The sequence below is a fragment of the Acomys russatus genome, chromosome 19, assembly GCF_903995435.1.
Source record: "Acomys russatus chromosome 19, mAcoRus1.1, whole genome shotgun sequence".
Classification (NCBI taxonomy): domain Eukaryota; kingdom Metazoa; phylum Chordata; class Mammalia; order Rodentia; family Muridae; genus Acomys; species Acomys russatus.
Window position 1 is genome coordinate 52,924,822 of NC_067155.1, and position 27,134 is coordinate 52,951,955.

A 27,134-nucleotide genomic window follows, 5' to 3' on the forward strand; every position below is an offset into this window, starting at 1 on the left:
TACAAAGCGAGTCCAGGACATCCAAGGCTAACACAGAGAAAACTTGTCCTCAAAAAACCAGAAAAAAACAAAAACAAAAACATGCATTTAATAGTCTGCCAGGAGACAGACAGACAGACAGACACACACACACACACATACACACCCCTCTCTTTCTCCACCCCCAGTTTCACACAAACTAACAACAGCTTTAAACATCTGAGGAAACAGGATGAAGTTAACTCAGCAAAAGGGAGAGGTAGGCCAGAGAAGCAGAAGGCCAATCTTATACCCCACAGAGTTTTAAAAATAAGGTTACTCCTCAGCAAGGGTGGAGAGAACCAAGAGTCCTGCACAGCCATGGTGTGGCCTGGGTCACGTGGCATGGGAGAAGGAAGGGCTGGGCTTCTTGAGGCCCTCACAGCAGCAGTTTAGTTTTTCCTTCTTACCACAGTGGCCTTCACCTTCCAAAGTACAGTTTCACCTTATCCTTGGGGAAAGAAGGGGTGCCCGGTGGAAATGCCAAGGTCCAGCCTATGTGTCTTGTCTTCATCTCTCAACTTGTAAACATGTTTTTTGGGGACAGCTGAGGAGGACCACCAAGCTATTCCCTTACAGGATAGAAATTAGACAATAGAGCAAGCAGTTGGTTAGGAGCTCACAGCATAAATGGCGGCATGGCCCGCACCTCCTACTCTTTCTTTGTTCTTCAACTACTTAGTCCAGGGCAGGCCTCAGGAATCAGCAGGGGCTTCTGAAGGGGTCAGAACTTCAGGGGACATCCTGGGCTCCCCACTTCACGTGGTCCTCTCAGGACAGGCAGCATGGTGAGGAGGGGCCAGGAGGACAGAGTCCAAGAAAAAGCCTGTTGTCTGCTCTAGGTGTCACAGCAGGACAAAAAAGCACATTCTTCCTGGGAGGTGCCCTTGACTGGGGTCCCTGAGTGCTGGAGAGCATGCCTCACCACATGCAGTATCTCAGAGGGAGCAAAGAGAAGGATGAGGGCCAAGTGCCCCCTTCCCCCAACCTCTCCCTGTCTCTACCAACTGTAACACAAGTTGGGATACTTGAACCTTCAGACATGTGCCACCCTCAAACTCCACTGGTCCAAATCTGAGCACAGCTCTTCACCATCTAGCCTGAAGGCAAGGGCTAACTCCTTGGCATCCTGCTTGTCAGCACTTTGTTTCTTCCTCCTTATACAAGATGGCACAGACTTTAGTAAGGTGATATCTTTGGTCTGAGACTTGTCCTGGTTTGGAACTCGAGCTAGTCTTCAGATAAAATGACCAGGATGACAGCAGTATCATGGACTGTGACCTTCCAAAATCCTAAAACCAAGGTGAGAGTGTATCTGCCTCTTCCACAACTGCAGAGTGGAAGTGGGTGGAGAACAGGCACGGGAGGGCCTCAGCTGCGAGGCCTGCGAGGCTCTAGGCCAAGTTCCTGACAATGTTGGGAACATCGTGGTGTCTGCAATGCCAGGTAGAACTAAGACATAGACAAGACGCTGCCTGTGGGGTTTCTGAGCCAGAACAGCAGGTTTCATTGCTTGTGCCTTCATCCCATCCAGTCGGCCTCCACAGCCTTTATTTTCCATGTGTGCTCAGAGGTTTGCGAAGATTTCCCCTTTCGACAGAATACACTAGCGAGGAGGTACATTCCTTTCTGCAGAAGTTGGAATGGTAGCCCAGAGGGTCAGGTGCTGCCAGCGTCACGGAAGACGGTGAGACTTCACTGCTGCTACAGAGGCCAGAAAGTGTGCAGGGGTTGCCAGAGGAGCACAGGTGGATAAGGATGTGACAGGGCCAAGTCTCTTAGTCTCAAGAAAGGAAGTGTGAAGGAGCCAGGATGATCCCACCTGTAAAAACAGGCTTTGTTTCCTTGTCTTGTACTTGCTGACTCTGGACCCCAACAGACCACCTGGAGGTCAGGACTAGAATAGCTGATGTTTCCCTTTGTCTGGGCCACTCCAAATGCAGGGGAGACTGGTGATTGAGGTCACTGAGTGAGAGGTCACAGCAAGGGTTCCCAAGATGGGATACTGCTGTTGGCAGGCCTCAAGCCTGCTTCAGACCTGAGCACAGCATCCTGACAGGTGCAATAGGCCACTGAAGTTAAGGGCAGCCCTGAGGCGGTGTGTCAGGAAAGGTACAGGAGGGATCTCCAGGCATCTCATGCAGCCCACATGCCAACTAAGCTTAGGACTCCCCCAATCGTTTCCCAATCCTGGTAACAGCCTCTGATGCCTGCTCTGGCAGCTGGGATGGGTCTGTCAGGATGGAGGTGGTGGTGCTCAGCTGCCGGAGGGTACTTAGTACCACTGTAAGACAGAAGAGGCTATAGTCAGCCTAGGACACGAAACTCAGAAGGACAAGATGCAAACTTCACACATGCAGCCCTATGTGGTGATCTCCAAGCATGATGCCCAGACCTCAACGGCAGGGAAGAGTAATGGGAGACCCATTCTGAGACCCAGTCTCACATCTTGCCTATGTAGATCCTAGCAGGGCCAAGTAGCCCAAAAATTCTAGGCTAGTCCTGCTGCCAGATAATGCACTTGCTTTAATACTAAATTATTGTAACTTTTATATATGGTTATAGCTTTAGAACTAAATAAGAACTTAAATAATAAAATACCCAATTCACCTAAAACAGTCTGGCAAGCAGCAAATATTCAGTAAGAACATTGGATTTGGTCAGACTGGTAGGTTTGCTAATAGGCAGGAAGCTCATGCTGGCCCCTCTAGCTTTTCTGGGTCTAGGATCCCTTCAATGTTATCCTTACATCTCTTGCATGGCTGGCCTGGCCTTGAACAGTAGAGTCTAAACTTTCCTAAGCACTGCCCAGGTAAGGGCTTTTCTCCTTCCAGGACCAGCATGGAGTTCCAATCTCTGGTATTCCATACTCACTTGGCCTGAGGACAGGCAAAGAGCAGTGCTGGTCCAGCCAGGAAAGCGCCGTCCGGTGAAACTCCTCCAAGCTGCTGGTGGACACCATGCCCTTGAAGGACTCAAACAGCGGCTTGATGATCATACTGAACTGTAGGACCTTAGTTAAGGAAAAGGTGAACCCTGAGGAGGGCTAAGGGGCATACAGGTAAAGGAAGAAGGTCCAGGCAAGCCAGGCTTACCTGTGACTTCCCTCAAGAATGGCAAACAATTGTCTCCAGAAAACTGATCAGAGAGGAAGGGATAGATCAGTTGTTGCCAGGCAAGTGTGCCTGTCATGAGATTAAGCTATTTGCTCTCACTACAACTGACCTTTGAGTAGACAGAGGACAGAAAAACAAGTTTCTTCAGCCTGGTACAGGGGTTAGCACAATGAGGTGACCATGGGATCATAGGTCAAATACAATAGACAGTTGTGTGCAAAGAAAGGAGACAGACGTGTAGGGCGGCAGAACACGGGAAGCACATGCCAACACTCAAAGGCGAAGTGTCTGTCTGAAGTTGGAGCCTGACTTCTGTGTTATGCATAGCCTGCAAGCTCACCACTTCCTGCAGAGCTCCCAAAAGGTCTTAGTATGGGCCCAGTGGGGATATAAATGTTTCTCTCGAACTCTGATGCCTACAGTTCCCACCCAGGCCTGGTAACAAGGAATGTGCCATCTTATTGAAGCAGTCCTGATATGTGCCATGTGTCACCAGGATTCTACTAATGGCAGAAAGTAAGATAGCAAAGCAAATGAGGGAATGAGGCACGCTACCTGCCATCTTGAGTCAGGCAGGCTCACTGATAGAGTTCGTACCTAGATAGTATGTATGATTCCTTGAGCTTCGTCCTCAATATTAATAAAAGTATAAATACACAGGTAGACATGGTGGTTCACTTAAGGAGGAAGAGGCTATGTAGTATTGCACTACAAAGTGTATCAGCCTACAATTGAGACAGTCTCAAAACTCAAAGAAAATAAAACAAATTTGGCTTCTGATGTGCACATGCGTGCACAACACACACACACACACACACACACACACACACACACACACACACACCCTTCACCTTGCTTCCTTTCTTTCCATACAACTGTCTTTTCCTGCTGACTGACCTATGACCTATGCTATAGGTGACCTGTCATACCAGCTCAGCACAGGGGTTAATGCAGAGCAGGGAGGCAGGAGTCATCCTTTAACAGGAATGCTGCCATCTCAAAGGCTGAGATCAGAGCAACCTTGGCCAGAAGACAGGTCTTGGCACCTGGTGGACACACTTTTATTATGACACTTAAGACCAGGGGACACTCAGGCAGAGAAAAATCTGAGGGAACAGGTTCCAAATCCTGCCTATAGCTACTTGGGAGGCTAAAGCAGAAGGATCATTTGAGCTTAGAAGTTCATGACCATCCCGGGCAAACAAAGACCCTTCTCGAAATACAAAAAATCAAAGCAAAAAGCATAAAAACCAAGGGACTGCCGGGCGGTGGTGGCGCACGCCTTTAATCCCAACACTTGGGAGGCAGAGGCAGGAGGATCTCTGTGAGTTCATGGCCAGCCTGGTCTACAGAGAGAGTTCCAGGATAGTCAGAGCTGTTACACAGAGGAACTCTGTCTCAAAAAACCAAACCAAACCAAACCAAAAACCAAGGGGTTATATGGCAGCTAAGAACAAGTGTACTGTTCTTGCAGAGAACTCAAGTCCAGTCCCCAACACCTGTGTCAAGAGGCCCACAACAGCTGATGACTCCAGAGCCAAGGGATCCAACATCCTTTTGAGATTTTGGAGGCATTTGCACTCAACACATATATAAACATAACTAAAAACCTCCACAAATCAAGAAAGGGAGGAGGAGAAGGAGGAGGAGGCAGAGGAAGAGGAGGCAGAGGGGGGGAAACCACTCCACCACCTGGGGTTTTGGCCACTCAGTAATTTGATAGCCCTTGGTTTCCACCTGTCCCAGTAGGTAGGGCTCACCCTCTCCTCACCGAAGGGCCTGAGCTGGCCAGGCTGTCCAGGTCTGCCCTCCACCTGCTGCCTCCACAGTCATCCAGCTTCTTTTGTTTACCAAACGCCTGCAGGACAGCCTCCCTGCCCCTGCCTGCAAAGCCTGCAGGGCACAGTCTCCCTGCCTCCCTGCCCCTGCCTGCAAAGCCTGCAGGGCACGGCCTCCCTGCCTCCCTTCCCCTGCCTGCAAAGCCTGCAGGGCACAGCAGGCCCTGCCTCCCCGCCCCTGCCTGCAAAGCCTCTGGATGTGGTCTCCCCAGCCCCTAGGGCCAGCCCAGAGCCTTCTCTTCTCTAAACCACTGTGTGAGAACTTTTCTTCAGTAGGTGCCTGAGAGCACTGCCTACTGTTTCAGTGTGTTGCCCGGGGAAGGGAAGGGAAGAACAAGGAAAACCCAAAGATACAATCCAGAATTTCCAATTCTGCAGAATCCTGCTTTTCACATATTCATCAAACATGTCTTTCATGTGGTCAAACTGGCGGCAGTTGACAGGGACTCCTGTGGCCGGTAGCAGCTGTTGGCAGGAGCTGAAACAACAGTAGTCAAGGAATGCTCTAGGGTAGATGATGGTAGAGGTCCCTTGGGGGAACCACACAGGAAGGATATAGGCAGGTACAGGCAGAGGCCTGTGGGAGGAGGACAAGACGCTAAACAGCTGCAATACCGGTAGCAAAGGCCACAAAGTGTCCCCTCTGCTTCTGAGACATAGAAATGTGTGGGGTGGAGCACTCAGATGGAACCTCACATGATGGTAGCGTTGAGCTCCTCAATTTCCTCCCGCAGCCTCCGGGCCTCCTCTTGCATCTGCATCCGCTCCTGTTGCAGCTTGGTGATGTACTCCATAGTCTTTTGCAGCGTGATAGCATGGCTGGTCTGTGGAGGGCAGGTGGCTCAGAGGTGGCGGTACTTAGCTGGCCAGGGACAACGGGAAAGATGTGCTATCACCTCCCTTGCCACTCTAAGGCAATTTACCTGCTTGGAATTATTGGAGATCAAACTGTTCAGGGTATTAAAGCCCATCCTGATATTGAAACGCCTTTTCTGTTCAGCCGAGATGTGCTTCTGCCGGTTCTATCGGGGAAGCAATTGGTCAATGAGATACAGGCCAGGCCTGAGGCAATCAGTTTGTTCCTCCTTACTGCCTAACACAATGCTGAGTAGCTAGAGAAAGACTGACAAGCCAGGGCCACAAACTATGTAGGAGAGGCAAAGGGCTCAAGAGCTGTGGCGGAGCCAGGGCGGAGTGGGCAGGACTCATGGCTGGGAAGCACTATGTGCTCTGTCCCCTGGCTGCCAGACTCCCCCCTTTTCTGCAACCCAGTACCACATCCTCCCTGCATCTGGTGAGGCGAAGGTTGCATGCACCCCTCCCTTGGCATGAAGACTCAGTGCTGGTGCTGGTCCCCTCTGGGACCCACAGAGCCCATCCAGAGGTCTGAACAGGCCCTAACTGCATGGGCTTGTTGGTGAAATGGGAAATGGTTGGAGTGAATTTAATGTTAGTATTTCTGGGGTGCAGCACGAGCTGGATCTGTGGCTCTCTGTTCCCGATGTTCTCTTTCCTCCCCATCCCACCAAGGGAATCAAGACTCAAGAGAAATAAGCCGTACCTTTAATGCAGCCACATTTTTGGGGTCTGTGGATTTCCCTGAGCAGCTGTTCTGGGGCGACTGAGGACTGGGGCTTTGTTCTGACGGGCATGGAGAGGCTTGCCCTGAGTTGGGGTAGTCACGGCCTGAGAAGAAAATGCTCTTAACAGGCAAACACTTGAGAATGAAGTAAAATATAAGGCGTGAGGCTACTCTATCCTGGCTCCATAGCAGTCCTCACCAACCAAAGGGGCTCTCAGCAAGTCCTCTGGTCTGGAAGTCCATTTAAAATCTCCTCTAGGTTCCCTAGAGAGAACAACGGAGAAGCCCTTGCCCACATCCCAAAGGGGAGTTCCAGTTCCAAAGGCAACATCTGAGACAGGCAAGTTAGATGAGGAATATGCCTGGATTCTGCCCCATCCCAGGTATTAAGCTGCTCAAAGGGAAGGGCAAACTGACAACCAGTCCCCTAAAATGCCACCTCAAGGCAGTCACGGGTCCTTACAGGTTTGTAAGGCAACAAACAACTCCTAACTCACGTGCTCAGAACACTGGCATCTGTCTTTTTTTTTCTTCTTCTTCTTCTTCTTCAAATTCTATATATGTACTTTCTTACTCATCTCTTACTCACTCTGAAAATGTTAAGTAAATAAGTACGGGCTGGAGGTTAAGAGCACTGTCTGTTCCAAAGCAATCCTCAGCAACCACATGGTGGCTCATAACCATGTACGAGATCTGGTGCCCTCTTCTGGCAAACAAGCACACATGTGGGCAGAATACTGACTGACTGACTGACTGAATGAATGAATGAATGAATGAATGAATAAATAAATAAATAAATCTTTAAAAAAAAAAAAAAAAAAGGTGCTGCCACCTTTTGACCCATACAGAATAGAATAGAGTACTGCAAACCACACAGGCGCCTGTCCCATTCACTGATATCTCTTCAGAGTCATTCCCTAGGTCCCTTTAGAACTTCTGCAGCCTACTTCACTTTATTCTAGCAAATGCATCCAGTTACTCTATCTTCTCCTCGATTACCAGGCTTCAGTGCACAGCTCTGAACGTTGTGCTCTGTAGTCCCACAGGCAAGGCCAGCCTCTTTTCCCTGGATAGTTTCAGAAACTTGACTTATGTCTCATGTCAGTATCTTTCCAGACTGAAGCACCCCACTCTTCAAACCCTGCCCTTGGACAAGTCCGCCCCTCTCAGCTGGAAGCCCTCCTTGGCCACACCTTCCCTTGCCTTTAGCCAAGAGGAGAAGCCTTAAGATGCAGCACAGAGAGAGCTGCTTGCACAAGATCTGCAGCGGTTCGAGTTCCATTCCCACTGTGGCACTGGAAGGAAACCATGTTCAACCTGCAGCCCACTTCTGATGTCACAGGACCTTCTGGTCCACAAGTCAACAGGCAAAGCCAGTATTGTCCTGACTGTCCTCAGTTGGAAATATGAAAATGGCCACAGATCTGCAGTAGTTTAGAGACTAGGAGGAATAATGCTGTGGCAAGCATGCTGCTGGCTCATGGCTACAGCAACCTCAGGCTCCAGTTTTCCAGACTGCTGACAAGAACTCTTCAGCCCCTTTTCTGGATGGAACTGGCAGCTCCGAGGCAGGCCTTCTGAGTGTGGTTTCCTGAGTGCACTAGCTTCCCCGGCTGTGACACGCCTGCCACACTCTGTTCCTTTTCTGCAGGTGTGGCTACAGCTACCTACTGCCCAGTAGGCATTTCCCCAGTCTGTGCTACGAGCAGACTGAAGGGTCTGTAGGCCCAGGCTCGATTATGGGAGCCTGATAATGGCCTCCCCAGCCCAGAACAAGCTGCTTCTTTCCTCCATGAAGCCCCAACTGCCCCGCTCGGGTGAATACTCACTAGAACCTGAGGCAGGGACCTGGGGACTGCCCCCATGCAGTGGGAGCTGCTCGCCCTTCACCAGGGAGTCTTGCACTGTACTTGAAGAAAAGAGCCGAGAGACAGGGGTAGGCTGGCTGCTCGTGCTGTGGCTAAGGAACTCCGTGACCCCAGAAGCCTGTGGAGACAACAGGAGAGAGGTCATGTACCACTGATGCAGAGCACAGCAGAGCAGCTACACTGGCTGAGAGCCACACAAACACAGGCCACTCCAGGGAGATAAGGATGCTTGAGGCCTGTCCAGGCCAGTCCTCCTTACCCTGGTAATGGCAGCAGAGGCAATAACCACATTCGATGGGGACACTGTGGATGCCAGAATCCCTTCTCTCTTTAGAGGGGCTGATGTCATGATCACCTTTTGTGGTTGGCCTGAGAAGGCAGCTGTAGGGGTGAAGAGAAGTGAAGGTGAGGGCCTGACCTTGTAGAGGCCTAGCTGTTACTAACAAAAGTACTAAGCTGTAGACAGCCAGGAAAACCAGAGCATCACATACCCAGCTGGTGGAACATGTGGCTCCTCACCTAGGGGGCAGGGAGACAAAGCCCCAGGGCGTCTGAAATATGTTTGTAGTTTTTAACTAAAAGAGCCATACAATAGTCCCTGGAGGAAGATGTCCACAACTACATACTCTCAAATCATGTTTTCAAGACTAATTCTTATTTTGTTTACTTTGGTTTTTAAATTATACCTTATTAATTTTGTATGATGTGTATATGTGTACAGCATGTATGTGTACATGTGTACAAGTCAGAAGACAACTTGTAGAAACTGACTCGACTTTTTACCATGTGGATCCCGAGGATTAAACTCAGGTTGTCACACTTAGCAGCAAGAGTCTTTACATCTCGCCATCCCAGCTGTAGTTTCTTTAAAGAGAGCTTCACTATACAGCCTTGGCTGCCCTGGGGCTTTCTCTGCAACTCAGACTGGCCTCAGAGTCAAGACCTTCCTGCCTCAGCCTCCTCAGTGTTGGTTTTACAGGTATGCACCAGCACATCCAGATCAAGGCTACACTAATTTTTAAACAAGCAGAATAGAAAGCTCAAATGCACATGCGAATGGTCCATACTACTGTTTTATTTAAATAGGGGGGTGTCACTAATTTACAGCCTTTGAGAAAGGGAAACACTGCTCCCTAGGCAACCCTGTCTGGCTATGCCCCCAACACAACTCACCTGGAGCAATGCAGGCATTCTTCAACACCAAGGACACAGGCTCAGGTTTGGGAGCAGGCACTATTTTGGGGGGCTGCTTGGGTCTCACTCCAGTCAAGGACACAGGTTTAGGGTGTATAAAAGTTAAATGAGGTTGGGGAGGTCCCACGGCTGGTGGCTGGGGTACAGGAGACAGCGCCAGACCACAGGGAGATGACGAGGGGGTTGGATGGTGTGCTGTGATAACAAGGCCCTGGCTCTGGCTGAAGGTGGTGGCAGAAGCATCATGGGTAAGGGTGGCAGAGGCTGTGTGGGTAATGACAGGGGTTGATTTGCTGACTCCTGCAAACTTCTGTGGCTGCAGGAAAGCTGGTGGAGTTGGAGGGTTCAGAGCAGTGGCAGGAGGAGGAACTAAGGGCAGTGCAGTTGGGACAGCTGTGGGGGCAGGACCAGGGGAAAGCAAGGTCATAGTAAAGACTGGGAGGAAGGGCTGTGGAACACCTGGCGGTGGCTCAGAGGGAGCAAAGTCTGCAGGCTGAATAAATGGGTCCACAGTTTGGGAAGTGCGTTCACTACCCTGCCCATCTGTGGGGCCAAGGGAGGAGGCTGTAGAAGATGCTAGGAGGCTACTGGGCAGGCTCACAGTAGGGAGAGCCGTATTTGGCAAGATGTTACCCTGAGGAAGGAAGAGACATGAAGAAACAAAGCTACAATTGGATGATTAGCTTTAACGGTTTAGCACTACATAACACAAAGCCCAAGTGTAGGTATAGGGACTGAGGGACCAAGGGATAGAAGTGCTATCTCTTAGACCAAACACACTGCTAGGCTGGAGAAATGGATCTGTGCTCCCTGGGTGTCAGCAGGGGTCTTGTTTCCATTAGGAGCTAATGGTATCACAGAGCTCAGACAAAGCTGGGCAGCACCCTAGGTGTATCTGGTTTCTAGAGTCTGGTCTACATCTACCCACAGTCCTGGCATCTCTGTTACAGAGCAGAAACAGCCTAAACCGCAGCTGCTCAGGAGTTCCCCCAGGACAGCTTCAAGTATCGACTTCCAGTCAGACTAGCTCTTCCTGAGTGAAGAAGTTATAAGGGATCACCTGTGCACCTCTCAGTCTCTGCAGAAGAAATGGTTATCTGAGCTGGGTGGGAAGGTGCCAGGTTACTGGGTGACTAACAGAGCTTCCCCAGGGCAGAGAACTATGCCTCACTCAGCTGTTGCCCGAACACCTGTAATTACCTTTTATTAATTACTAAGTAAAAAGTAAAAACGATATACAATGTATTTTTATTTTTCTTCTGTAACTAATCTTGTCTTAGAAAAGAGCTGGCTGAACAAAGTTTATGTGGGGCCTGAGGTAGGAAAACAACTTTGTTGGCATAGTCTCCCACCTTGTGGGGAGTTAAGGATGTTTTCAAAGTGGGTTCCATAATTTCTTTGCACATCCATGTGCATTTAGCACTGGATCCAGCAATGGCCCCAGCATGCTGTCAATTCATGGTCACAGCATTAAGCCTAGCCCTGGTTGTCAAGTGTGATGGCAGCCCTGTACCTGCCATGCCTGCTCCCCAGCTTCCTCTACCTGAGAAGGTGGGCTGCTAGGATCTGGGGCAGGTACTGACGCAGGAGTAGGCAACATGGAGCCAAAAATGGATCGACTGGAAGAGAAGAGATCTGAAAAAGAACATGGGAGTCTTTTGAACTCCGTGAGCTTAGAAGTTTGTAGACATACCAACAGGGGCCTGAACCCAACCCCCACCTCCCCAAGGTAATTTTTTCTATAAAAGAGGACTCTGGTTGGACCATTTGAAACACCAAGTGTTTCAAGCCTGCACAACGGCAGAGCTCAAAGGGCTGACTTAATATTCAGGAACTTTACTGGGAGGTGGCTGTGTCACAGTGCCCTCTGCTGCTGAGAGGAGGAACTGCTCACAGTCAAGGCCAACCAAAGGCTCCCAGCAGGAAGAAAGCACTCACTCTGAGAATGCCAACTTCCTTCCAACGTCCCAGGAAACTTTTCTAGGCTTTGTAGTTACTAACAAAATAATTTTCAGTTTTGAAAAAGTCTAAGCCCTCCCTTATACCTATTTCCAACTGTCCTCTCTATAAAAGGGGCCCCAGTCTGATATGGGATGGCCAAGGGATATCCAAGCTCATGTTACCCTCTGCTCTCACCCTGGAAAGGCTCAAAGGTGTCCATGAAGTCCAGGTTGGGCTGCAAAGGGATCAGACCTGGCTGGATCATGTCTGCATTTCCTAAATGTGCTGCAAGAATTATAAGTGAAAAAGGGGAACACTTTTACCTCAAGTAAGACTGAAGGAACATATAAAGTTAGATCTGAAACATATGCCTGGTCATACCATTCTAGATTCTTCTAAGAACTGTAGGAAGCTAACTGGCTGGGACCTTTACATTCTTAGAGGTTTGTGGCCATTCTTAGGTAGATATGTTCTCTCCACCCTCAGAAGGCAGGAAAGACAGTGCTAGGATCACCATGAAGCTAGGAGCTACGAGTAGCCCCAACCACCCACGCCACTCTACAGCCCCCCAACCCTGCATCTGTGTTCTCACTTTGCATCTGTAGTCTTCCCTGAGGAACTAGAAGACTGAAGGCCTCCAGGTGGGATATCATGTGCAGCAGTGCTCACCTTATAGCCTAGGCTTAGGCATTCACACATCCCACACTAAGGCGACAGTATTAGAAATAGAAAACAGATTTAGATTAGAGCCTGCTGCATTCTCACAGTGGGACTAAAAGAACATGGCCACCCCTGTAAGGCTCCAATTCCAGTCTCCTCCCATGCAATTGCCAAGGACCCACAGATACAAAGCTTTGGCAGTCTTTCTCTCTTTTCTTGCCTCACATAATTAAGTGCCACGCAGCAGCTCAGAGATACCCTGAAGCAAAGCCTGGCCTAAAGGAATTCTCGAGAAGGACGGAGACTACAGTCACCTATTTCCCGTGGGTTGGGCCAGGCCACCGGTTGGTGTGAAGACAGTGTGGAGAAGAGGGTATCACTGAACTCTGACATGAGCATGTCTGTGTCCAGCAGTGAGTCCTCTTCCATTGGGACTGGGGTTTTCCAGCCATCCCCATGCTTAGGCCAGTAGAGCATGTCATCATCCTAGTGCCAACAGAGGAGGAAGAACAAAAAGGGAGTTAAAGTCATTATTTTCAGTCCTGGCATGCATTAATGGGTTGCTTCTTGATTTAAAAAAAAAGGCAAGAGGGTAGAGCATTCAGAGCTATTCCCTTAGCACACCCAGGAGCAGACTGTGCCTGCTTCCTTGGTCACTTGCAGGACCTCCGTGTGAGCTGGTCCTGTGTCTGGCCTTCCACTACAGGACTCTCTTGGGACACAGAAGTTATTGCTGCATCTTGCCAAGGCATGGCTCTCGAGCTCACTTACCTGGGCCAGGCTAGAGAGGTCCTCATCCTTGTGCTGCTGTAGCTGTAGGCAAAGGGAGCAAGATGAGGCAGCTACCAAGAGCCCTGGGACGCCCCAACTTCACCTCCTTATGTGTGAGTGAACTCTCTGGGTAGCGAGTTGGGGAATGGGATCCTGCTGGCTGCCTTCCCAAGGATGTGGGCACAAAGAAGGAAATAGTTCTGCTCATGGCTGAGGAAACCATAGCCACTACTTGGTGCTTAAAATGCTGAGTAAGTATTCCCACATCATGCTGACTGTGGGCAGTTGTGGGGCTTAGGGCCTTAGGCCACATTCTGAATACAGTCCATCTCCCACCTACCCAACCCCAAACCCCTCCCTGAAGCTCCCAGAATGCTCTTTTGAGAGCCCTTGCCAATATATACCCTTTTCTTGAAGTAGGTTCTCCATTTGTGATACTCCCGGATCACAATCTCAATGCGGCTCTTCCAGTATTTGCCCTCTGTGGTGATGGCCTACAACCAAGAGGCCAAAATGAAATACAGGTCTTAGATGATGATCAAGCCTCAGCCCAGGAGCACCCAGCGTCCACACTGAAGTGGCCTCAGCCCAGGAGCACCCAGCGTCCACACTGAAGTGGCCTCAGCCCAGGAGCACCCAGCGTCCACACTGAAGTGGCCTCAGCCCAGGAGCACCCAGTGTCCACACTGAAGTGGCCTCAGCCCAGGAGCACCCAGCGTCCACACTGAAGTGGCCTCAGCCAGCTCTGCTGGTGAGAAAGCCCCAACGCGGCAGATGACCTGTGCTCCCCTCACTGAGCTCCCCTCGCTGAGCTCCCCTCCCCTCGCTGAGCTCCCCTCGCTGAGCACCCCTCGCTGAGCATCCCTCCCTGAGCACCCCTCGCTGAGCATCCCTCGCTGAGCACCCCGCTGAGCACCCCTCGCTGAGCACCCCTCGCTGAGCTCCCCTCGCTGAGCTCCCCTCGCTGAGCTCCCCTCGCTGAGCTCCTCTCGCTGAGCACCCCTCGCTGAGCACCCCTCTTCTCGTCTGAGCTACAGCTCTAGCTTCACTTCAGCACCATGACACCAAGGGTGACTCTGCGCTGGTTTCAGGCGAGCACACAGCACCATGGCACCAAGGGTGACTCTGCGCTGGTTTCAGGGTGAGCACACAGCACTCAGACAGAGGTGGCAGAGACCTTCTTGCCCGAGGATGCTAAGGAAATTCACAGGTGGCCCACAAATGCCCCTTTCCAATGGCAGCTGCCATGTTCTCAAAGAGTGACAATGAGAGCTGGTGAGATGGCTCACAGGGAAAAGGTACCTTCCTCCTGTCAAGCCTGATAACCTGAGTTTGATCCTTGGCATCCACCTGGTCAAAGGCAAGGACTCTCAAAAGTTGTCCTCTGACTTCCACATATATGCTGTGACACATGCAAACACTAACACACATAAGTAAATAAATAAATCTAATATAAAAAATTAATTTACTCTTTGGGGACAAGAGGTATAGCTTAATGGTATAGAATCTGCTTCGGATGTAAGAGGCCCTGGGTTCTCCCTATAGTACCAAAATAATAAAACAGTATAAAAATAAGCCACTCTTTCTTTAACCTCTTTTCATATCGCATCTTAAGTTTGTTTGTTCGCTTGCTTTTGTTTTTATCTTTTTAAGATAGTGTCTCAGCAGGGCATAATGGCACACGCCTTTAATCCCAGCATCGAGGAGACAGAGGCAGGCGGATCTCTGAGTTCAAGGCCAGTCTGGTCTACAAAGCGAGTCCAAGACAGCCAAGGCTACACAGAGAATCCCTGTTACAGAAAACAAAACAAAAACAACAAAAATAGTGTCTCATGTAGTTCAGGCTGGCCTCAAACTCTCTATGTATTAAGAATGACCTTAAACTTCTGATTTTCCCTCCTCCACCTCCTAAGCGCTGGGACTGCAGCGTTTGACACTGAGCCCAGTTTATGTAGCGCTAAAGATGGAAGCCAGCTTGGTGCATGCTAGGACAGCGCTGTGCCAGCTGAGCTGTATCCCCTGTTTGACCTGGAGAACACCGAGTTCTCTCTAACTTTTCTGGAGTGGTTGTTTTGCTTGTGGTACTGGGATGGAACCAGGAGCCTACGCATGTGCTCTTTACCTCTCTAGTGCTCCAGAACCAGCCTCTCCTGAGGAAATGCCAATCGTAAGTGAAAGCAGAGGATGAGGCCCCATACGGTCAGTTTGTCTAAGGATGGAATCTCTGGAGCTGGAAACTGTTCAAGGCTACCCCTCCTCCTTAAGGTCAGGCCAACCAACAGCACAGCACAGGCTCCCCTATTCCCTTCCATTTCTCCCATAGAACGTGGCCCTTTGATGAGTTGTTGCTTCAGAAATGAAGGCAGGTTTTCTTTCCCAGCACCCTCCCTCCTAGCCTCTATTCAGTCCCTTGCTGGTTAAGTACCTCTGGCCGGCGGTGTTCATCTACATCAACAGAGCCATCTAGTGGGGTGACAAAGTGGCACACGGGATTCTTGCGCTTCTCCAAATCTGGGTTAGGAGAAGAGAGACATCATAACTGCACCAAGATCCCTGAAGGACTCTCCCTAGACTGCGACACCCTGGAGTGTTCTTCCCTTCTTCCCCTGGAGAAATGTACAGTTCTGAGAAATAGAAGCATGCAGCTCCATGGCAAAGAACGCCAGTATATCTGAGGAGGAGCTGAAGCTGCTCATCAACACAAAGCGGCCAGTGACAGGAAGAGGCTGCCTGCTCCGCAAACCCGCATCCTCCATCCTCAAGCTAGCAGGGGCAAGGGCTGCACAGTAGTATTTATGTCTTCTTAAAATGAAAGAGAAACTTCTCTTGGGCTCTTCAATGACCCTCTTGGTTACATTCTCCCAACTCTCCTAAAAAGAACCCTACTCCTTAGGGCCAAGTACCCAGCATGCACTATAGTGCATAATAGCTTGCTGTCCCATCGTGTAGACTGCTCAAGAAAGATTCTGCTGAAAACATGCTGTAAGAGCAGTCTATAGACCCAAGGTGCTCAGGCCTCCAAGACGCAGAGTTCTGACGCGCAGAACTGGGGCCCTCGTGGCCCAGGACACCCATGGCCCAGCACTTACACTGCATATACCATGCTCTCCAGATGGCGTTGTTGAGCCGGATCTTGTCCCGCCACTGGAGCTTCAGGCCCTTAAAATTTTTCCACTTTGGAGACACTAATTTCCCACTGGAAAGCAAGACAAAGAGGGGAGACTCAGTAGCTCTTCAGAAAAAAGAATAAAAGTGAGACGCAATCATTCTAGACACAGGAACTCTGGCTTGATAGAACAGTCGCTCTGGGACTTCTTTGGAGCATGTCGGGAGAATTGGGCATGACAATTCAGGCTTAGAGGGTGTGCTGCAGTCCTCTAAGACATGGGGTTTGCTGTATTCTTTGGGATCCTGCTTACTCTTTTACAGTTTCTTATAATTAACATTTAAAAAGACATGGTACCAGGTGTAGTGGCACACACCTTCAATCCCAACACTCAGAAGCTAGGGCCAGAAGACTGAATTCAAGGCCAGCCTAGACCAATATGGATTGAGTATCTGTTGATACTTAAAAAACAAAAAACAAAAAACAGGTCTTGGCCCACTTCTTTTCTTCTCAGTCACCATGAGCTAATCTCAAGCCATCTGAGAAGTGAGAAGTGATTCATTTTACCTGCTCAGAGGTAGCTGCTGGCGCGTCACCTGGGAAACTGAACTGCCAAGACGGCTGTGTTGCCAGGGAGTTCATGTTGCCAGTTGTCAGCCTGGTCAGTGAGCGCTCTTAAGTGTGTGTGTGTGTGTGTGTGTGTGTGTGTGTGAGAGAGAGAGAGAGAGAGAGAGAGAGAGAGAGAGAGAGAGAGAGAGAGAGAGACAGAGAGAGAGACAGAGAGAGAGAGAGAGACAGAGACAGAGACAGAGACAGAGACAGAGACAGAGACAGAGACAGACTTACGTGTGAGTACCCATGGAGGCCAGAAGAGGGTTTTAGGTCTTCTGGAGTTAGAGTTACAGGTGGTTATGAAACATCTGATGTGGGTGCTGGGAACTTGGGTCCTCTGGAAAATCATCAAGTGCTCTTAACCACCAAGTCATCTCTCTAAGATGTAAGACGGAGGCTTTGAGACCAGTCTTGAGACATCCAAGCCCCCTCTGAGCTGGGTGTGGTGGCGCACGCCTTTAATCCCAGGCAGGAGGATTACTGTGAGTTGGAGGCCAGCCTGGTCTACCAACGGAGTCTAGGACAGCCAAGGCTACACAGTGAAACCCTGTCTTGAAAAACAAAACCAAAAACAAAACCCAAGCCCCTTCTGCGCTGCCTGACACACATGGTCCTTACTCTTTCTAGCTGGCCACTGCTCTACCTTCCAGGCACTGCTTTAACACCGTCTGCTCTGGGCCAGTGCTGGCCTCCCCTAGGCTACTCTTTTTCCTGATGGCTTGAGACAGTAAGACTCTATCTTTGGTTCATATGGGTGCTGAAGAACAGTCATCTGATGGTTGGTCGCAGCCCTGCCCCTGCTCCAAACCTCCTCAGAAAGGCCACATGAGTGGCAGAGATGTGCCCAGTCATGGAAGCTCAAGTATTTAAAGAGGTGTCGAAGCACACCATGAAGTGACCCTGAGAGCTTGCTGTGTAAGGAGAGCTTCCCCTCAGCCCCTGGCAGCTGTCTTCTTTCTTTCCCCCCACATCACCATGGCCCAGGCTGTGGGTTATGTCAGACAGAAGGATGTGGCCCCAGCAACTCAAAGACAGCTCCGCCATTAAAGAGTAATAGCTGCTGCTCTCGGAGAAGGCTGGTGTTCAGTTTACAGGACCCACATGGTGCCTCACAACAGCCTGTAACTCCAGTTCCAGGGCGTCAGATGCCTTCTTCTGGTTTCCATTCACCAGGCATGCACTTCATTTACAAACATGCAGGCAAACCACTCCTACACGTAAAATAAAAAGAAACAACTCCTTTTTGAAAAAAAGAAAAAAGAAAGAGATCTGTGACCCACCCCTAGGAAGTGTTACAGCACATCCTCTTAGTAACTGGGAGACACGACAGCACAGTCTCTACCCAAAGGGTCATGAGCCTCTCCAGAGTTTCCCAATTTCCTTTTCCTTCAAATGCCACTCCAAAGGCATGACTAACCCACCCCATGTGACTGATCGGTTCCATCCATGATCATAAGGCCACAGCAGAGGGGCCTGGAGCTTCAGCTGTGCAAGGGGGTTGGCAAGGGGGTATTTTGGTGCTTCTGTGTTCTGGGTAAAAATCACAGTAATGCCATCTCCTCTATAGTGGTCTTAATAAAGGTTGGATGCGGGTATGTCTGTGTACACACACACACACACACACACACACACACACACACACACACACACACACACACACACACGGAAAAAGAAGAGGCACTGTGCCTACTTCAACCCCAGGAACAGATGCCTGAGGATACGGAAGCAGCTGCAGAGCCATCGGCTTATCATTTACTCACCCAACAAGCATTAAGCACCTACTCTGTGAGTAAAGATCTAAGAACTGAGGAAGGATACAAGTGAGACACAGGCCCATGCCATCCCACGTCCTGCGTGAAAGAACTCTTATGCAGGGGGCTAAAAACTAAGCTAAGGCCAAGGAGAAAAGGAAAGGTCTACTGCTCCTGCCTGGCTTGTGACTACTTTGCTGAGGTAACAGAATGAAGCTAATTGGAGTTGTAAGATCCTGTGGGGCCAAGGCAGACAAGGCTGCAGACAGATGACAAGAGGCTACTGGCTCCTGTCTTCCACAGAGGCAATCCTCCTTCCTGTCCTGCACAAGGCCCTGTCAAGATCTGTTAGAGTTAACCAACAGGCTGACCTGTCCCAGCAGTACCTCCGCTATACACCTATGAAAGGGCGGGGGCAGTGTGCTACGATAACTTCTCCATCAGATCATGGTGGGAGGAGAAGATGAAGAGAAAAATGTCGAGCCACAAACAGAATGAAGTTTCCTTGGCTCTCCCCAACTGCTTGCTGAGACATTTCTCTTACTTAGAATACTGATGGCAAACACGGTCAAACTTCAGAAGGAACACAGATTTCTAAACTTTCCACCAGCATCCTACGGCTCTGTAATATCTCTACAGCCAGCAAGTGGCACTATACACACATAGAGAAACTAGTTCAAAACCAAATCCCAAATCTGTCTGGCACACTGACAAATCCTACACCATTGCTCATAGTTGTATGATGTCAAAGGTTACAAACAGTGAAGAAGACTGGGGAGCATAGATCAGTGATGGAAGTATTATAAATTTTTGTCAGTTCCTTTCCTAATGAGCTCTATGGTGCCTCACAGAGGGAAGATATACAGAGCCCTTCTTATACCACAAGTCTGTTTCCCACAAAACTAGGAAAATCTACCTTTAAAAGACTCCCTGTCAGGCAAGCATGGTAGCGCACATCTTTAATCCCACCACTTGGGAGACAGAGGCAGATGGATCACTGTGAGTTGAAGGCAAAACTGGAATACAAAGCAAGTCCAGGATAGCCAAAGCTAAAAAAAAAATTAAAAAAAAAAAAAAAAAAAAGACTCCATATCACAGCTGCAGAGGCCAGTCACTCAGTGACAAAACATCAAAAGCAGGGTACCCAATGGCCTCTCTGATCAGATTTCTGCTTCCCACACTGACCTACAAGGATACATCTTTCAGATTGTCCAACCATAAGCCTTCTTTAAAATCACAACCAGAAATACTAAAGAAATATGTAAGATCATTAGCCTCTCCCCAGTATCTGGAAGTTTCTTCCACCCCATACGCCTGAACTCTGTCCTTCTTGTGTCACAGCCATGATCCCAAGGAATACTTACCAGGTACTTAGCCCCACCCTCAACCTATGAGAAGGCCACCATCTGGCTCTGACTCATCTTGGGACTGCTGGCCCAGTGCTGGCATAGAGGATGTGCTTTTAAGCCCAGTTATTAAACAAATGCTTAAAGTTTCCATGAAGAACTCTTCACACACTCTGCCCCTGCCCCCCTTCCTAGAAGGAGGGTTCCTGACACAAAACAGGAAGTTCACAAGACAACAAAGGCCCCTCTTAACATTTTGTTAGATGGAGCTAGCAAACCATGAATTCTTCAGAGGTCTGGCAAGAGGCTGCTTTAGAATGACAATTAAAGTGCAAGCCTCAAAAGAAAGCACTGGTTAATCCAGAGAGCAGGGAGGGTAGGAGTGGGTCGTGGATCCTGCTCCCTGGGGCAGAATTAGACACTGACTCTTGCTCCTTCTCTCCGAAAGGAAACAGAAAGTACAGTTCCCATTCATCTTTTCAATTTAACTGAATTTTATCTCTTCGCTGTTCCTGATGCTCTCAGGAGAAATGCCCCCTGATAAAACATCCTGGCCCACCCTGGCCTCTCCATCACAGGCAGGAGGAACAGGCTACATCAATATAAAGGGAACCAGGAAGGGGCTGGAGAGATGGCTCCGTGGTTAAGAACACTGTCTGCTCTTCCAGAGGACCTGAGTTCAGTTCCCAACAACCACATGGTGGCTCACAACCATGTACACTGAGATCTGATGCCTCTTCTGGCGTGCAGGAGTACACACAGACAGAACACTCATATACATAAAATAAATAAATAAAGCATACAAACAAACAAAGGGAACCAGGCACAGATGGTCAGGTCCTGCTCCCCTTTCCTTTGGGGAGCCAGATGCCCGTGCTCACCCTGCGTGGACATGGGACAACCACAACAACCAAAAACCAGCCAGTGACTCACATACAATCTCATAGTCAGTATTATTAGCAATACAGTTGGGTGTGGTGGCGCACACCTGTAATCCCAGCACTAGGGAGGCAGAGGCAGGTGGATCGCTGTGAGTTCGAGGCCAGCCTGGTCTACAAAGCAAATCCAGGGCAGCCAAGGCTACACAGGGAAACCCTGTGTTGGAAAAACCAACCAAGCAATATAGGTAATATTTTGAGCATCATCTGATAGCTAATTGTTTGTGTTTATCTTTGAAGTCTGGAGGAATAAGTACAAGTCTGCACACTCAGTGTGAGATTTCCAGTTCCCGTCTCTTCCTATTGTCCCACATAGCAATGGGCAGGCTTCACCAACACAGATCGTGCTCTAAAAAGGTGGGTGGTTCCAGGGGACAAGTCCTGCAGATTTTGAGACTTGACTGAATCCCAGGAATAGGTTACTTGCTTATCCTACCTGTTACCTAAACAGAAGCTCTAATTACTGACCAGCCCTGGGGTGGCTAGTTTATAGCAACTATTCAATGTGTAGCTGAGAATCACCAAGTCAGAAGAGCCTCCAACACCAAAAACGCCAGCGCATGCAGATACAGTGTCACAAACAAAGTAAAAGTCCTTGTTATGTTCTTACTGATATAATTTAAACGACAACAAATAAAGACAGGCTCCTCAAAGTTTACAGAAACAGAGTGTGTGGAAAAGGTCAGAAGAAAACTAACAGATACAATTCTCCAAAGTAGCATATGGGTATAGGTGAAAAATAAGTAAAGGAAAAACTAACCTTAATTTCTCTTCCTTTTATACATATGCTAAAACAAATAACAAAATTTATAATTTTAACCATTTAAAAATGTTCACAGATCAAGGCCAGTCTGGTCCACAAAGCAAGTCCAGGACAGCCAAGGCTACACAGAGAAGCCCTGTCTCAAAAAACTAAAATAAGTAATAACACTCACACCCCGTGCGGCCCTCATTATTATGAAGTTCCAGAACCTTTCTTGCCGTCCTCAAACTGCTACACCTACTTAGCAGTCAGTCCCTGTCTTAGTCAGGGTTTCTAAAGGAAAACATTTAGCTGGAGCTGGCTTATACTTCAGAGGTTTTGTCCATTGTCATCATGGTGGGAAGCATAGTGACATGCAGGCAGACATGGTGCTGTCTTGGGCATCTGATACCTCAAAGCCTATCCCCCAGTGACACACTTCTTCCAATGAGGCCACACCTACTCCAACAAGACTACACCTCCTAATAGTGCCACTCCCTGTGAGCCTATGGGAGCTATTTTCATTCAACCCACCACAGTCTCCATTACCTCTTCTCTCAGCAACTGGTACTCACCAATCTGTCCCTGCTTCCACACACTTGTCTATTCTGGACATTTCATATGAACGAGATCATTGAGAATGTGGCCCTCACTGTCTGAGTTCTCTTTAAATACTGTTCTCAAGGTTTACCCACACCGCAGCAATGCAGAACATCCTTTTTTCCCCCATGGCTGAATCCCACCCCATCCTACAGGGGTGTCAGGGGTGTAGTCTAGTGGTAGAGTACCTGCTTAGTACACTCTAAGACCTCTGGGTTCCCAAAAAGGGGTGGGGTGAGGGGTGGGGTGAGGGAGAAAGAAAAATGTCTCTGCTTTGGTGTTGTAGCATGCTATCCTCTGAGCCTGGGAGGGCCCTTTTATTTTGAAATCCAAGTAGCTGTGACTATGTGCACAAGGTCCTCAGAAGATTAGGCCCATTAACATTCCCTTGAAGAAAGGGAAAGGGAGGGAGGCTCAGAAGGCAGTGCACAAAAGGCCCATTCAGGGCTCACTAGGTGGCACTGTAAACCCACAGCCCCTTCTAGCCCTGAGACTATAGATCCTGTATTTGTGGGGTGGGAGAACCAGACAACTTTTTGTTGGTGTGGACACTAAATATCCTCACTTAAACTCATTGGCTTACCAAGGTAACCATGAGTGAAACCGTATCTTCTGCTGTCATCAGTGCCCTATCTAAGGTGATAAACCAGGCAATACATGGGCAGACTGCATTCTGTTTATCCATTTACCTGCTAGTGTGAGTGGATATCTTAATACCTTTAAGATGTCGTACCAGTGTTGCCAGAAACAGACTCTTTCATTTTATTTGTGCTTTGGCACGGATACGATATGTCTCCCAAGAAAACTCAAGTGTTGAAGTCTTGCTGCCCAGTGTAGCAGTGGGCCAGAGCTGGGCTTTGGGGCAAGTGACTTGATCTTGAAGACTCTGTATCAATCACTGGATTAATCTGTTGATAGAGTTAGAATCTGATGGCATTATTGGGGGATGATGAAAATTAAGAGGGAGTGTCTAGGGACTAGAGAGATGGCTCAGAGGTTAGGAGCGCTTGCTGCTGGTTCCTAGCATACACATGATGGCTCACAACCATTGATAACAATAGTTCCAAGGGATCTGATGCCCTCTTTTGGGCACCAGGCACACATGACATGCACGATGCAAGACATCCATACACATAAATTTTAAAAATTCAAGAAGTGTCTAGATCAGTGGTTCTCAACTTTCCTAGTGTTACAACCCTTTAATGCAGTTCCTCATGTTGTGGTGATCCCCAACCACAAAATTTATGTTCGTTGCTACTTCATATCTGTAATATTGCTACTGTTATGAGTAGTAATGTAAGTATCTGTGTTTTCTGGTGGTCTTAGGTGACCCCTGTAAAAGGATTGTTTGACCCCCAATAGGGTCACAACCCACAGGTTGAGAACCTGTAGACTAAATGGAGGAAAGAGGTCTGGAGAAACACTCCAGAAAGACCTTGTTCCCAGTCTCTTCTTGTCTGTCTGTTCCATGGCCACCATGAGGTGTATTTTGCTCCACCATATCCTTCCAAACCTCTGAAAAACCTATTCCAAATTAAATCTTTTTCCCTTATGTTGTTCCCTCAGGTACAGTAAGACAGTAGCTAGCAGCCTTTCCAAGCCAGCTCAGGACACAGAAGAGGGGCTAGCACTGAGCTGGCGGAATCTTCCTGAAGTATAAGCTCACTAGCTGTCTATTCCTACTTTGTATGCATATTCCTTTAAGCCAAAATCTTTTCTGCAGGAATTAGTTCTGCAAATCCATTTAAACATGGTACAAAGCCATGCCGGGCAGTGGTGGCACACACCTTTAATCCCAGCACTTGAGAGGCAGAAGCAGGCGGATCTCTGTGAGTTTGAGACCAGCCTGGTCTACAGAGCGAGTTCCAGGACAGCTAGAGATGTTACACAGAGAAATCCTGTCTCAAAAAACTAACAAAACTAACCAAACAAAACAAGCAATGAATTATATAGCATGGCTTCCTTTTTTTTTCAAACCATGCTGGGAATTGATGCCAGGACCTTAATGCTGGTACAATTCCACTGAACTATCTTAGCTCCATTTCTTTTTGTTTTGTTTTTAACATTTAATTATGTATATGTTTATATGTCTATACACACACACACACACACACACACACACACACACACACACACACACACACACACACAAACACAGAGTGCCTGCAGAGCCTAGAAAGTAGATTCCTTAGAGCTGCCTGTAGTGGGTGTTAAGAACTGAACTCAGGTCCTCTGGAAGAGCAGCAAACACTCTTAACCACTGAGCCATCTCTCTAGGTCTCCATATACATACAAAGGGGTAGGGAATAACAATTAACTAATTAAACACAGGAATGCATTATTTTTTTAATAAAGTTTAAAATGCCCTTTATTTTAACATAAGGATAAAAGTCCAGGCATAGCCTTATAAGGCCTTCTAGTTAATCACAGAAGGCAATTAGCCACACACAGAGATATAAACTTGTGAATGAGTCAATTCTGCTCACAAACCCAGATAGGCAGATAGTGGTTATTAAATGCTGCCTTTAAGGCATGAGCAGAAGGATAATGCTCCATCTTGTTTCTCCTCCAGTACTCCAACTCTTTTTCTTCAAAGAGTCATTTCTGTTGGCTTGCCCTGGGATCTGGGCTTGGTCCAAGGACTATTAGAGCCAAAACTAACAGGCTGCAGAGGGACAAAGGCTCATTGAGGAGCCAGGACACGGGGATGAGCACCATGAGTACAAGGCAAGAGGTGGCATCTGGAGCCACCTCCCCAGCAGAGGCACCTCCCATAGAAGCCAGGGAGACGTTCAGAACTTACTCCTGTGTCTGAAACTCACATCCCGTGGAGGCCATTTGCCATCTTTACTTTTAATAATGAAGTGAAAGTGCTGTGGAGACGTTAGCTTTGAGGACTGAGACAGCAGAGCTCAGGAGCATGGGCCTAAGGTCCCTACACTTGAGACCTGTCCTACATCAAGGGGAGAGTACACAGCTGTGCTGGAACACACCAGTGAAGACAAGCTCACCTATGCTAATGTATTTGTGAAGAAAGAGCAGGAAATCAACATTTCCACAAACACAAAAGTATGGCAACCTGACTAAAAGCTAGGCAAATTTTGTCTAGCTAACGGTATGGTCTCATTTACATTCCTTCAGACTATCCCAGACTCATACCACTTCTAAGCAAATGCAGAAAGCAGAGTGGCTTGAGGAGCAGAAAATGTGGCCAGTGATAGACTATGTGACTAGAAAGCAGAACGGTCCATTTCTGAACAAATCACATGAGCTGCCAGCCTTCTACAAGATGGCAATGCAAAGAGGAACTTGTCTCAAAAAAAAAATCAAACAAACAGCAGGGCAGTGGTGGTGCACACCTTTAATCACAGTACTTGGGAGGCAGAGGCAGGTGGATCTCTGTGAGTTCCAGGCCAGCCTGGTCTACAAAGCGAGTCCAGGACAGTCAAGACTACACAGAGAAACCCAGTCTCAAAAAACCAAACCAAAACAAAACAAACAAGCTCCCCAAAAAAACCCCAAAAACATGAAACCCAACCAACCACCACCACCACCACCAATAACAACAATGGCAAAGCTATCCACTGAGTACAGGGATCTGGGTCTGGCACAGAGCAAGGGCTATTCCTGTGTCTGGCTTTAAAGCATTACATTCTGGCCATAACTGGACTCACAGCTCAGCATCGCTTGAAACCATAGTCAGATGTTCTTGCTGGAGGTGCAGCTTTGCGATAGCACATGTCTTTGCATATACAAGACTCTAGGTTCAGGTACTAGTAAGGAGTAGGGTGGGGGGCTTATATGCCAGGAGAATAAATTTAAACCTACACCCCTAGATGCTCCCAATTGCTCTGGAATAAGGGAAGAGCCAGACTTTTGGGGTTGAAGTGGGGTGGAGGGTGGTGATGGACCCACTTAATTTGCATCATTTGTTAAAGAATTTAATAATTAGCCAGGCATGGTGGACACGATTTTAATCCCAGCACTCAGGAGGCAGAAGTAGGCAGATTGCTGTAAATTCGAGACCAGCCTGGTCTACAAAGTTAGTCCAGGACAGCCAAGGCTACACAGAGAAACTCTGTCTCAGAAGGAAAAAAAAAAAGATTTTAAAAATTAATACAATCTCTGTACAACTGGGTGTGCCATGAATTCCTGTAAACCAAGCACTCAAGAGGTTCATGCAGGAAGATTATCACGAGTTTGAGGCCAGAATAGGCCACATATGGCAAATAGCAAGCCAGCCAGGTACACAGTAAGACCCTGGCTCAAAACAGAAAACAAAACAAAACCCCTCACCTTTAGGCTTTTTAAAAGCTGGCTGAGCAGGTAAGGACATTTGCTACCACTATGAACCCGAGTTTCATCTCTGGGACTCACATAGCAGCGGAAGAGAACTGAGTCCTGAAAGTTGTTCTCTGACTCTACTTTTGTCACAGCACACAAGCACACATACCCAGGCCACACATACAAAATAAACAAATGTGATTTAAAAAAAAAAACATGGGCTAGAGAGATGGCTCAGAGGTCAAGATGCCGGAGTTCAATTCCCAGCAACCACATGGTAGCTCACAACCATCTATAATGAGATCTGGTGCCCTCTTCTGGAGTTTTTGACAGGGCTTCTCTGTGTTATCTTGGCTGTCCTGGACTGGCTTTGTAGACCAGGCTGGCCTCAAACTTACAGAGATCTGCCTGCCTCTGTCTCCTGAGTGCTGAGATTACAGGTATGTGCCTCCATGCCCGGCAAATAAATAAATCCTTTACAAAAATTGTTTTAAAACCTACCTTGTGTGGTTAGCTGTGTTTCTGTTTTATTTATGAACAGCCTTTTCAGGCTCTCTGTCTTCTTTTTATGGGGAGGATGGCGTAACATGTTTATTTTGTTTGCACGCATGCGTGTATGTGAGCCATCATAATAGTACTGAGATATACATCCAGTGAGAAGTTAGTCTTTTTTCTATTTGTAAAATTATAGTAATAATTACCATTTGTGAAGTTTCTACTAATGTTCTTCTTAGATTTTTTCTTTATTTCCTCTTTTCTGGTAAGCT

General features: G+C 48.2%; 1 protein-coding gene across 1 annotated transcript in view; it reads right to left on the bottom strand.

The window, feature by feature from the left end:
• Positions 1-1,350: 1,350 nt before the first annotated feature.
• Positions 1,351-27,134, bottom strand: part of Mlxip (MLX interacting protein) — a 57,453-nt gene continuing 31,669 nt past the window's right edge. Inside the window, exons 2-17 of the mRNA XM_051161506.1 lie at positions 16,078-16,184; positions 15,414-15,499; positions 13,393-13,482; positions 12,989-13,030; positions 12,532-12,703; positions 11,753-11,842; positions 11,160-11,251; positions 9,596-10,250; positions 8,682-8,803; positions 8,384-8,540; positions 6,534-6,658; positions 5,896-5,994; positions 5,669-5,796; positions 5,327-5,450; positions 2,893-3,022; positions 1,351-2,302 (exon numbers count right to left, since the gene is read on the bottom strand). Of these exons, the coding sequence (XP_051017463.1) occupies positions 2,181-2,302; positions 2,893-3,022; positions 5,327-5,450; positions 5,669-5,796; positions 5,896-5,994; positions 6,534-6,658; positions 8,384-8,540; positions 8,682-8,803; positions 9,596-10,250; positions 11,160-11,251; positions 11,753-11,842; positions 12,532-12,703; positions 12,989-13,030; positions 13,393-13,482; positions 15,414-15,499; positions 16,078-16,184 (2,341 nt within the window). The 3' untranslated portion in view covers positions 1,351-2,180. The remainder of the gene's footprint in view (positions 2,303-2,892; positions 3,023-5,326; positions 5,451-5,668; positions 5,797-5,895; positions 5,995-6,533; positions 6,659-8,383; positions 8,541-8,681; positions 8,804-9,595; positions 10,251-11,159; positions 11,252-11,752; positions 11,843-12,531; positions 12,704-12,988; positions 13,031-13,392; positions 13,483-15,413; positions 15,500-16,077; positions 16,185-27,134) is intronic.